Here is a 13,918-nt window from a genome sequence, read left to right on the forward strand (position 1 = left end):
AGAAGAGACACAGACACATTTAGTTTAAGTGGCAGAAGAGACACAGACACATTTAGTTTAAGTGGAAGAAGAGACACAGACACATTTAGTTTAAGTGGCAGAAGAGAGACAGACATTTAGTTAAAAAATAAAAAATTTAATAAAAATATCTAACCCTAACTAACCTTACTGTCATGCACTTGTCCTAATAAACTAACCTACACTGTAACACGCAACACTTTGATGAACATTGTTACTCAGCTGATAGAGTTGTACCCTTCCTGATGACTTGTCGTACAGAACTTGTAAGTCGCTTTGGATAAAAGCGTCAGCTAAATGACTAAATGTAAATGTAAAGAGACACAGACACATTTAGTTTAAGTGGCAGAAGACACCTTGTTCCTTGACTGTTGTGCAACAGAAGGATCCGCTCATGTGAAAAATTTCCTACACAGCAGTAGGAGCATGAATGCTTCACCTGAGAAGAGATGACCTCCATTATTCTCTGCCCTCCAACCCTCACCTCACTCACTCACTCACTCACTCACTCACTCACTCACTCACTCACTCACTCACTCACTCACTCACTCACTCACTCACTCACTCACTCACTCACTCACTCACTCACTCACTCACTCACTCACTCATCCACCCACCCACTCACGCACTCACCCACTCACTCACCCACTCACCCACTCACCCACTCTCATTCTCTCTCTCTCACACACACTTGTCTGGCAGCGTGGCTACATGAGTAGAGCTCCGGACTCACGACCGGAAGATCACCGGATCGAGCCCCAGTCAAGGCCGTTGCCGGAAAGTGGTGTCCAGCAAGGGGCACTCTGTCCTCTGGACTTTAACAATGCCCCTGTTACAATGATAGGGACGCCGTACAGCTGCGAGTGCTGTCCTTCAGATGAGACGCTAAACCGAGGTTCTGACTGAATTCGGTCGTTAAAGAAAAGGGGGTTCCCAGATGTTCCTGGCCAAAATCAGGTCTCTGACATCAAGGCCACCTAATCATCCCTTCCCCCTTAATTGGCTGATATCAATCCCTGTCTCCTGAGCCGTTCAGCCATTGTGTAGTGTGATGTGTGCCTGGTGCCAGTGTATGGCAGCCATTGAGCCTGCGTAGCCCAAGGTTGGGTGCTACCAGTGGTGGTGAAGGAGGCAATTTCCACCCTACATTGTGGGGAGCGCTTTGAGTGTCAAGAAAAAGCGCTATATAAATGTAATGATCATTCATTCACACACACTCACTCACTCTCACACACTCACACTCTCTCTCTCTTTCACACTCACACTCTCACACTCATTTTTTCTTTCTCTCTCTCTCTCACACTCACACTCTCTCTCACACACACACACACTCACTCTCACACACACACACACACACACACACACTCACTCTCTCTCACAATCGCACTCTCTTTCTCTCTCTCACTCACTCACTCTCTCTCACACTCACACTCTCTCACATACACTCTCTCACATACACTAACTCACTCTCTGTCACACTCCCTCTATCTCTCTCTCTCTCTCTCTCTCTCTCTCTCTCTCTCTCTCTCTCTCTCACACACACACACTGAGTCAAAGTGATGTCATGCTGTTATAGTAGAGCAGTGGTTAGATGAGTCAAAGTGATGTCATTATTGTAGAGCAGTGGTTAAATGAGTCAAAGTGATATCATTATTGTAGAGCAGTGGTTAAATGAGTCAAAGTGATGTCATTATTGTAGAGCAGCGTTTAAATGAGTCAAAGTGATGTCATGCATTATTGTGGAGCAGTGGTTAAATGAGTCAAAGTGATGTCATTATTGTAGAGCAGTGGTTAAATGAGTCAAAGTGATATCATTATTGTAGAGCAGTGGTTAAATGAGTCAAAGTGATGTCATGCATTATTGTGGAGCAGTGGTTAGATGAGTCAAAGTGATGTCATTATTGTAGAGCAGTGGTTAAATGAGTCAAAGTGATATCATTATTGTAGAGCAGTGGTTAAATGAGTCAAAGTGATGTCATGCATTATTGTGGAGCAGTGGTTAAATGAGTCAAAGTGATGTCATTATTGTAGAGCAGTGGTTAAATGAGTCAAAGTGATATAATTATTGTAGAGCAGTGGTTAAATGAGTCAAAGTGATGTCATGCATTATTGTGGAGCAGTGGTTAGATGAGTCAAAGTGATGTCATTATTGTAGAGCAGTGGTTAAATGAGTCAAAGTGATATCATTATTGTAGAGCAGTGGTTAAATGAGTCAAAGTGATGTCATGCATTATTGTGGAGCAGTGGTTAAATGAGTCAAAGTGATGTCATTATTGTAGAGCAGTGGTTAAATGAGTCAAAGTGATGTCATGCATTATTGTGGAGCAGTGGTTAGATGAGTCCAAGTGATGTCATGCATTATTGTAGAGCAGTGGTTAAATGAGTCAAAGTGATGTCATTATTGTAGAGCAGTGGTTAGATGAGTCAAAGTGGTGTCATTATTGTAGAGCAGTGGTTAAATGAGTCAAAGTGATGTCATTATTGTAGAGCAGTGGTTAAATGAGTCAAAGTGATGTCATTATTGTAGAGCAGTGGTTAAATGAGTCAAAGTGATCTCATGCATTATTGTAGAGCAGTGGTTAAATGAGTCAAAGTGATGTCATTATTGTAGAGCAGTGGTTAAATGAGTCAAAGTGATCTCATGCATTATTGTAGAGCAGTGGTTAAATGAGTCAAAGTGATCTCATGCATTATTGTAGAGCAGTGGTTAAATGAGTCAAAGTGATGTCATGCATTATTGTAGAGCAGTGGTTAAATGGACTCTTCAAATGCTGATTTTATTTTGCACATAATCTCAGTGAAGTCATCGGAGGACACTGAAACCTTGCGTTATGTTTATTACACAAGTACAATAGCACAATTACAAAATAAGGTGCTGTCATTTGCAGATCCTATGAAGGTGATACATGGCTTTATGTATTCACAGTTAGACTACTGTACCTCCCTCTGTTCATGTTTAAGTAAGAGTTCCGTCCCGCTTACAGCCTGCAGCCTACCGTAGGCTGTTAACCAAACCCAGGATTTGAGACCACATTACTCCCATTCTAGTGTCCCTCCACTGGTTCCCAGTGGATCTTAAGGCCCTCCCATAGTCGAGCGGAACATACGCGGACCGGACTCCGCGCGGCATGTCCGCAGTGTTTGAGCAATTTCCTACATGTCTCGCGCCAGTTTACACAATTTTTCCCTCGCTGTTTAGACTTCTGTCATGTTGTCGTCATCCGATGTCAAAATAAAGAGTCTAGGTTATCTCCGTTTCCAATATTTCGAAATAAAACTGGCAGTTTTACACACTTCATTTAGAAAAGCCATTCAAACTTCTCAAGTTTCTTCAGATGATGAAAAAAGACATGGTCCAAATCTATATGAATTGGAATGGATGACGATTAGCGATAGTAAAACTAAATTTAGCGCCATCTACCTGCCAATGTTTTACCGGCCCAATCCTACCCATTTAATGATGATCCTGCCCTACTCTCACTTGGCACGGAGCGAGTCTTCAGAGTAAAATGCAGGTCGCTGTCGACCCAGAGCAGCGTTTTGTGTGACACCAAGTGAGTGGACGTCCGCGTGGTTAGAAAATTGAAGCTTCGCACTTGGAGTCCGCTTTGAGTATGCTTTGAGTCCGTGCGGACCTCCGCGGAGTCCGGTCCGCTCGACTATGGGAGGGCCTTTAGAATTGATTGTAAGATATTACTGATAACCTTTAAATCTCAACAGGGTCTCTAGCCCCTTGCTATATCTTGGACCCTCTAGTTCCTCACCATGAGTGCATAGACTGAGATCCTCGGGCAGAGGGCCCTTTTGGCCATCCCAAGAACAAGGCTCCTCACCAGTGAGTGCATAGCCTGAGATCCCCAGGCAGGGCCATTTTGGCCGTCCCATGAACAAGGCTCCTCACCAAAGGTGACCAGTCCTTTGTGGTCAAAGTCCCTGCGGTCTGTAACTTTTTATATCTTATATATATATATTTAACCTTTTACGTAATAACCCTTTACACAACATAAACCAGGGTAGGTGTGAGATCAAACTGCCCAGTTTAAAAGCTAAAAGGCCTGCTGGGTAAACAGATTTTTAACCTGGATTTAGAGGCAGACGGGGAGGGAGTGAACCATACTGTATGTTGGGGGAGGAGGCCGTTCCACAGCTTTGGGGCAGAAACTGTGTGGAGGGGTTCTCTTTCAACTCCTCAAAAAACTCCCACAAACATAGGTGTATTCGGAAAAAGTCTTGTTGGTGTAATTTTATTTGCCGGCCTCCCAAGGTGCAGAGGTGATATTATTTTAAAAAGTGCGGAAACAACAAAACAAAAATACACTATACTTACAATACTTACACCTACAACATGAGTTCCCCAATAACTCATTAGTTTACACAGAAATAACGAACTGACAATCCGGAGCTTCACCAGCATAATTTTGTTACCTACTGTACTTTGCAACGGTTATACCTGGTAGCCCCTCCCATCAGGCTTCACACAGGTGCTACACATCAATACATTAACAAGGTCCTACACACAGGTGCTACACATCAATACATTAACAATGTCCTACACACAGGTGCTACACATTAATACATTAGCAATGTCCTACACACAGGTGCTACACATCAATACATTAACAATGTCCTACACACAGGTGCTACACATCAATACATTAATGATGTCCTACACCTACACACAGGTGCTACACATCAATACATTAACAATGTCCTACACACAGGTGCTACACATCAATACATTAATGATGTCCTACACACAGGTGCTACACATCAATACATTCATGATGTCCTACACACAGGTGCTACATATCAATACATTAATGATGTCCTACACACAGGTGCTACACATCAATACATTAATGATGTCCTACACACAGGTGCTACACATCAATACATTAATGATGTCCTACACACAGGTGCTACACATCAATACATTAACGATGTCCTACACACAGGTGCTACACATCAATACATTAACGATGTCCTACACACAGGTGCTACACATCAATACATTAACGATGTCCTACACACAGGTGCTACACATCAATACATTAACAATGTCCTACACACAGGTGCTACACATCAATACATTAACAATGTCCTACACACAGGTGCTACACATCAATACATTAACGATGTCCTACACACAGGTGCTACACATCAATACATTAGCAATGTCCTACACACAGGTGCTACACATCAATACATTAACAATGTCCTACACACAGGTGCTACACATCAATACATTAATGATGTCCTACACCTACACACAGGTGCTACACATCAATACATTAACAATGTCCTACACACAGGTGCTACACATCAATACATTAACAATGTCCTACACACAGGTGCTACACATCAATACATTAATGATGTCCTACACACAGGTGCTACACATCAATACATTAACAATGTCCTACACACAGGTGCTACACATCAATACATTACCAATGTCCTACACACAGGTGCTACACATCAATACATTAATGATGTCCTACACACAGGTGCTACACATCAATACATTAACTATGTCCTACACACAGGTGCTACACATAAATTCTTGATTACTTGAAAATGGAGGAGCCTTATGTAAACAAGACGAAAATAATAAGAAAAGAAATATATATATATATATTTTTTTTATGAATATCCTCAAACTAAATCCTCAATTTGAATAAAGTGATTAATCTGATTAGTCTTTTATTTTTTTTATTAAATCAACTTTCTTTAATGAATATAACTCCCGTCCAACCTCACTGTAGTGGGGAAAAAAGGAAAATGATGATGATGAATATAACTCATCAGTTTTAATACTATAATATTAGTGTGCCTAATCTTTATCTGCAACTGTGAAGAAAAACCCCATTGGTTTAAACAGAATGAATAGACACATACCGGTATATACATATATAAAAGATATATATTTTAACATTTCTAAATCAACATTTGATTTTTTTTAGAATTCGAATGTTGATTTAGAATTCGAATGCCAACGTAACGAACGAAGGCCCGAACGTTCGAACGTTTGCGCTCAGCCCTAGTGTGTGTGTGTGCATGCTGCCCGCAGTCAGAGCTGCTCCGTCACAAACTACAAAGGCACTTAGTCTTCAGCCTAGATGGAGGGACCAAGGAGAGAGAGAGGAGGAAATGAGTAATCATTTCTATTTCTATTGTGATGGATTCAAATAAATATTGCAATTACTCCCTCTTAATTGGTGTAGCCTACAGTGGCTCAGGGGATTGAACGGTCATCTGGTAATCAAAAAGTTTCAAAGTCAAAGTGTCCTTGAGCAAGACACTGACTGAACCCCTAACTGCTCCCGATGAGCAGGTTGGCACCTTGCATGGTCGCCTCCACCATCGGTGTGTGTGAATGTGTGAGTGAACGGGTGAATGTGAGGCATAATTTGTAAAGCGCTTCAGATAAAAGTGATATATAAATGCACCATTTTCCATTTAATAAGCCCCTGCTTTCAACCTTTTGTCTGTCTTCCATTTACTGTCATAATACTTAAGTTGAGATCCGGTATTCCCTCTTTCTTTGGCATAATCATAATATAAGAAATGTTATTTGTATAGCATCTTTCATACAAGAATTGCAGCTCAAAGTGCTTCACAGCAGCAAAAGAAAAGACGGGCACAAAATGAGTAATGCATAAAGAGCACACATAAAAGCATAAGCATAAGATAGATGGCAGCAAATAGAAGGCAAGGCATAGAACATTAAATCACACAGCCCTTCACACTAGGATCTAACATCCCAATAGGCCTCCCTGTTTAACTTATTGAAACATTTCCTTAGTTTACCACTTGTTTTCATCCCTCCTGGTTGAAGTTTAGTGTTGGCTGTGAGGAGAAACAGGACAGAGCTGAGCACCAAGCGTCCTCTCTCTCTCTCTCTCTCTCTTCCCCCAAAGGCTTCATGCAAAGCCTGGCGCAACAAACCGCCACCTCCCTGCTCATTGAGTGAGATTCATGTTAGAACTCTTTGGTGAGAAATGCATCACACACAGCTTTAGGTGTGTACGGTCGCCGTCGGTTGTGTGATAGTAAAGGGTTAACCTTCTGTCATGTGGCAGTGAAAGGGTTAACCGGCTGTCGTGTGGCAGTGAAAGGGTTAACCTGTGTATTGTCGCAGTGAAAGGGTTAACAGTTTGGTAGTGCGGCAGTGAAAGGGTTAATGCAATGCAAAAGTGACGTAACGATTGGTGCAACTGATTACTTTTAAAAGAAGTAACGAGTAAGATGTAATGCGTAACTTTTTTGAGTAGCGACCCAGCACTGTTGCTTAACCCTTTGATCGCCGGGGTTAAATTCATAATTTACCATCCCTCGCCAGCCCTATTTAACATGGAGAAGTTCCCCTTCTTTGCAGGGCTATAACTTTTTAAATTGTATTGCTCAATTGACATTACCATGGCCCATTCAAAGTCCTATATCTATTGTTCAGGGTGTATCAACGTTATACTTTTTCATTCACATATTCATACTAAAATACGGTCTAAAGTATAAGTATGTTTTTATCGTTTTCTGCAGCTTTCTCCAGAACTAGATTTATAGCCCCAAATGCATTATATTGATGATCAAATACAGTTTGGTAGGAATCTGTGCGAGATAAAAAATGTCCGTGGGCAACGTTATATCATTCATCTGAATGAATGAATGAATGAAAACTTTATTAACAGATTGCAGAATGGGTACAGTACAGTACAGCTCAATACATACAATTGTTAAGGGGATGCAGACCAGAGAAAGACTTTCGTCTTGTTTACATCAGGGTCCCCCATTTTCAATTCATCGTAACATATATGACATACATGACATACAGATAGACAGTACTGCTCCATCTATACATTTATGACATACCAGATTTGCAATTACAGTACTGTTTGTGATACAAAAAGAGTCCAGAAAGAAAAGAGTATATACATTAGGCGTGGAAACTGTACATTGGATTGGGTAGGTGGGGGTGGGGGGGGACTGTGCATTGGAGGTGGTTGGGTGGGTGGGGGGGGGGGGTTGGTTAGGAGTGGGGGGGGGGGGGGGTTCGTTAGGAGTGGGGGGGGGGGGGTTGGGTAGGGGGGGGGGTTGGGTAGGAGGGGTGGGTGGGGGACACTGTACAACTGTACAAACAACACTGTACATTGGATTATTGACAAGACCATACTTGGTAATTTACTGTACATTGGAGGGGGTTGTGTTCGGACATTTACAGGGGCCAGTTTCGGGTTGCAGTCTCCCTTAGGTGTTTTTTGAGAGTGTTTTTGAAAGTGGGTAGTGATTCACATTCCTTTACAGCTTTGGGTAGGGCGTTCCACATTGATGTGGCATAATTGCGAAACGTGTTTAGTCCCTTGTTTGAGCCGAATCTGGGTTTAACATGATTTGTGGAGCTCCCTCTGGTGTTGTGATCGTGATATTCACTGACCTTTGGGAAGTATTTTGTCATGTACATGGGTACCTTGGTCGTGTAGTGTATCTTGTAGACCAGGCCCATTGCAAGTTGCTGTACTCTGTCGTCTACTCTAAGCCATCCTAGGTTGTCAAAGTGGGCAGGGGTGAGGTGGGTTCTAGGAGTAAGGTCAAGCAGTAGTCTGACCAGTTTGTTTTGAGATGTTTGTAATTTTGTTTTTAGCGCCTTTGAGGTGCTTTGGTACCATGAGGTGCAAGCATAGTCGTAGTACCCTTGAATGAGTGCTCCTGCTAGAGTCTTCAGGGTATTCTTGTTTACCAGTGAGGAGATCCGGTACAAGAATCGAGTTCGTTGGTTGACTTTTTTTATTACATTGGATGCCATTTTGTCACAGGAAAGATTTGCCTCTAGGATGGAACCCAGGTAGGTAATATCTTCTTTCCTTGTGACAGTATTGTCACCCACTGTAACTGAGAAGCCGTCGGTCTTGCTGAGTTTGTTATTTGAACCGAAGAGAATGGACTCTGTTTTGCCCATGTGTAATGATAGTTTGTTATCAGCGAGCCATATGCAGATTTTGCCTAGTTCTGAGCTGAGGGTTTTTTCAACCTGTAACTTGTTCTTGTCAGAGACCAGCAGGGCTGAGTCGTCCGCAAACAGGAACAAGTTGCAGTCACAAGCTGACGACATGTCATTTGCATAAATTAGGAACAGTAGCGGACCTAGTATGCTTCCTTGTGGAACACCACAGTTTACTGTGAGGGGGGGGGATAGGGTACCGTTTACCTCCACCATCTGCTCTCTCCCCTCCAGGTAGGATTGCATCCAGCTCACTGATAGACTATCAAAACCAATTGCTTTTAGCTTGTCAATCAGAATGGTGTGATTGACAGTGTCGAAGGCCTTTTGTAGGTCCAGCATGACCATGCCGCAGTATTTGCCCGCGTCCACCTCTTGTTTGATGTGGTCGTTTAAATAGAGAAGGCATGTGTCAGTGGAGTGGGATGTTCTGAAGCCAGATTGGAATTCGTAGATTAGATTTTTTTCCGCAAGGTATTTTTCGACCTGTTCGTATACAATTTTTTCCATGACTTTCGAGATGGAGGTAAGGATAGAAACAGGGCGGTAGTTGCCTGGGTCTAATTTACTGCCTTTTTTGTGCAGAGGGGTCACTCTCGCAATTTTGAAGTCCTTGGGGACGTGTCCCTGTTTTATGGAGAGGTTTATTATGTGTGTGATGACTGGGGTGATGGCGGCTGCTGAGTCTCTGAGGAATTTGGAGGGGATGTTGTCATGGCCAGTGGCCTTGTTGGGTTGGAGGGCGCTCAGTTTTTTGAGTACCTCATCTGTTGTTACCATTTCCAGTTTGAAGTCGTCTTTGTGGACCCCTAGGTTCTTGTAGTATGCTACTATGTGTTCTACCCCATAATGCCCTGAGTGGGAGGGTAGTTTGTTTACCAGTGTTGTGGCTATGTTTGTGAAGAAACTATTTAAGTAATTGGCTACATCCAGCTTTTCTGTGATGAGCGTGTTGTCCGTCTTTATGTTTATGTTTGAGAATCTGGTTTTAAGTTTTTTACTGCAGCCTAGTTGGTTATTGAGTAATTTCCAAAGTTCACACGGTTTGTTTTTGTTTTCCTCGGTTTTGTCATTGATGAATTTTTTCTTTGCTGTTTTGATCATGGAGTTTACATCATTTCTTAGTCTGTTTCTTTCTAGTTTGAGTTCAGTCACGTGGGCTTGGAGTTCACTGCTCGTGCTTATGTTAAGCTTTGATTGACTTTTACGAAACTCAGAGCATTTTTTGTCTCTGGTTTTCATAGCGGTCAGTATTTCAGCGTGCATCCACGGCTCAGGTTCTTAGGGGGGCCATGTTGTTTAGTATCGTTGAAAATTTGGTTTTGAAGCCAAGCCATGTTTCTTCAACCAGTGTACCATTGAGTTCATCTGACCAGTCCAGGCTCTTCAGTTCAAGGTTAAAGGCCTCGCTAGAGTACGTTTTGAGGTCTCTAGATGTGACTGTTTTGTGACAGCCAGCCTTTTGTTTTAGCTTTTTGCGGGTACAGAATATCATATAATGATCACTTAACCCGCATGCTATAACCCCTTTATTGGCGATCTTGGACTTGTCAGAGGTCAGGATGAGGTCAATGGTAGTCTGAGTTGACTCACACACACGTGTGGGTTGTGTGATTAGCTGGCTGAGGCCGTGCAGATCACAAAACCTATTGTAGGATTTGAAGACGGGTGCATCTTTTTGTTGCATATCCGTGTTCCAATCCCCAATAAGAATCATTTCTGTATCCTCGACTCCAGCTAAGCACGCATCCAACACGTCATAAAAGCCATTTTGGTCTGGCGGTCTGTAAATTGTGTGGGTGATATGATCATCAGAGCAGTTAGTATCGAAGAAATTAAAAAATAACGCTGAAACTCACCGTAGCTTCCTCGCGCCGTTGGGAGATGAGCGTGGAACAACAGATGTTCTATTATGGGATGTCGAAATATCCGATCCATTTCCAGGTTGTATAATAGTATATACGTCCAAATCATGTTGTTTACCGAGTTATTGGTAACCGATCGCCATCCATTGTGTCAAGATGGAGTCCTGCTAATGATAGCGAGTGCCCGGACGAAATATGGGTGAGCACCACTTCATCCGCATCACTTCCTGTTTGGGCGAGCGGCCGATCGGCCACCAGATGGCGCTCTTGAACCGTTAGAGAGTTGATAGGGTCTCACCAGTAGATATAATGTCTCGGGGGGGAGAAATATGATTTCGATCACAGATTTTTGAAATATTGATATCAATGACGCTGTACAGCGTCATCTGCAGAATAAGCATGGCGGGGAATGACGCTGAAAAGCGTCAACGGCGATTAAAGGGTTAATTAGTTGTGATAGTACTGACAGGGAGAAAAAGAGAGAGAGAGAGAGACACACACACACACACACACACATACACACATACACACATGCACACACACACACACACATACACACATGCACACACACACACACACACACACACACACACACACACACGCACACACACACACACACACACACAAACACAGACTATTAGAGATTGCATATATCCACACAGAGGGTTAACCCACATCCAAGCGAATTCTCCACTTCTGTTGCCATGGGCACCCTAGCAACAGGCTCAGCGGTCTTGGAGGCAAGCAGCGGCTCAGTAATTTGTTTAGGGAACGCAGTTATAGCTGTTATGCCACTGATCAGAAACGATGTCTCTGTCGTCACGTTAATGTAGATCCTCATTTGGACTTGTGGTGTTGATTAAGCTCTTCCTCCCAAGCTGTCATACATACAAATGGCATCCTGAATTCGTCAGGCCCTATGAAGCCACTAAGTTTAAGAGACATTTGACGCTGACATGGTTTGGGTTAAATGTGATGCACGTCTTTGTGTGGGGGAAATGTCCCCCTTACTAGTGTGTTGGCATGCTAGCTCATCACTAAACCTACTGTTGGGGCCGTGTAGTTCACCTGATTGGCCAGCAGGGAGGGCTGTCCACCTCGTGTCCCCTACGCACCACCTCAGAGGAAACTCTCTCTTCCATAATCTAAGAAATAATCCACCACCAACGTCCACAGGAGGTGATTGTTTCGATATGCAAAGACCATGGCTTCACCAGAGGAGAGGGAATGGCTATTTGTTGTCCATTGTGTAGGAGTTGTGTATGTCTGAGTTGTTACGTCACATTGGTGTGTTAAAGGTGCTGTAAGTGTTAAATAAGTGGTATACATGTTAAAATAATAGCTCTACTTTCTGACAGTCATCACTGATATAGAGTGTGTGGTCAGTAACCCAGTCCCTCCACTCTGCAGTAAACACAAAATACATTTTCTGGTATCCTGTTGTCACTTTATCCAATCAGGAGAGAGAACTCTGACAATGGTCTGACAAAAATAAGATATGCAATTATTTTCTTTAATAATGTTTTTTATTAAACAAATGTGTGCTTGAAACAAGTAAAGGAATCTGCCAGTGCAGTAAGCAAATTTGGCTTGGCAAGATTTCTTGAAATAAGTAAAAAATATTTAGGGTTCTCTCTCCTGATAGGATAAAGTGGGAACGGGATACCAGAAAATAAATGTTGTATTTTTACTGCAGAGCGGAGGGACTGGGAGACTTGTTGTTGATGTTACTGACCAGACACTCTATAAGAGTGATGGCTGTCAGAATGTAGAGCTATTTATCACAAAAATACCACATACAGCTCCTTTTAATGCTGGTGTATGTGTTCTCCGTGCTTTCCCACATACATCTACCTATGTGAGGGCAAAACAAAGTAACTACAACCTGTTTTCTGTCAGTACATTTACAACAAGACATAGCCAGGGGCTTGTGGGGCTAGGGGTTGTTTGTGCCCAGGGCCAGGTGCCGGGAGAGGGGTGACGGTGTGGTGTTTGCAGCTGTCTTATGAGGGACAGAGATGAAAGCTACTGTCAACACCTTTATTCCAGTGCACATTAAAGGGCCTTTTGAAGGGGACACATGCCAGCTCCTGGACTCTAGGGCCACGAGTGGAGTGGTCACAGCTGGAGACGGACACATTGATAAAGCATTGTCTCTCTCTCTCTCTCTCTCTCTCTCTCTCTCTCTCTCTCTCTCTCTCTCTCTCTCTCTCTCTCTCTCTCTCTCTCTCTCTCTCTCTCTCTCTCTCTCTCTCTCTCTCTCTCATCTCTCTCTCTCTCTAACCCAGTCATGCCTAGCCCTACTTCCAACCTCTTAAACTCATTCAAAGCTTAGAAAATCCCTGTGAAAATCTATATGGAATCCAATCAAAGGCTCGAACATCTACAAGTAACCTTCTCAATAAGTTTGAGTTTGTATCATTTTAAATTTAAAATGTCACAGTTAAATGCCAACATTATGGGCAATACACTTACCGTCTTCCCCCCAGAGTCAGACGATGGATACCAATTTGCTCTCTGTGTTCAGTAGAAGAGAAGGCTATCCTTTGCACAAATGAATGGAACCGGATGCATAGTGGCTAGCCTAGGCGTTGGCCGACTAACACCTCTGCCCGGAGTTTTAAGCTAGGCTAGCCGCTTAGCATCCGCTTCCATTCATTTGTGCTAAGCTAGGCTAGCTTGAGCTGCATAGATTTCTACTGAACGCACAGAGAGGAAATTAGTGTCTTCTTGTCTGACTCTGGAGAAGATGGTAAGCGTATTTCCCATAATGTTGGCGTGTTCCTTTTAGACGATTCAGTGTCTGTATATACTCTGTGTTTATTCTGTATGTTCTTCTGTCCTCCTAGGCTCAACTTTTTTCACGATGTCCCAGATTTCCGGGTGCTTGCGTGTGGAGGTGACGGCACCGTAGGCTGGATCCTAGACTGCATAGGTAAATACGGTCTCTTCTAGACCAGTGTCAGGGCCTGCTTCTGGTGCTCCTCAGTCCTCACATGGCCGTTAGAACTAGTATGCTTCGGGCACCCAAGTGGTGACC

At 43.0% G+C, this 13,918-nt stretch overlaps 1 protein-coding gene across 1 annotated transcript in view; it reads left to right on the forward strand.

The window, feature by feature from the left end:
- The window catches only part of dgkg (diacylglycerol kinase, gamma), a gene marked incomplete at its 5' end in the record, with an annotated part of 295,637 nt that overhangs the window by 108,833 nt on the left and 172,886 nt on the right, over nucleotides 1-13,918 (forward strand). Inside the window, one exon of the mRNA XM_084311455.1 lies at nucleotides 13,728-13,813. Within this exon, the coding sequence (XP_084167581.1) occupies nucleotides 13,728-13,813 (86 nt within the window). The remainder of the gene's footprint in view (nucleotides 1-13,727; nucleotides 13,814-13,918) is intronic.

Source organism: Notolepis coatsorum (genome assembly GCF_963971535.1).
Source record: "Notolepis coatsorum genome assembly, chromosome: 3".
NCBI lineage: Eukaryota > Metazoa > Chordata > Actinopteri > Aulopiformes > Paralepididae > Notolepis > Notolepis coatsorum.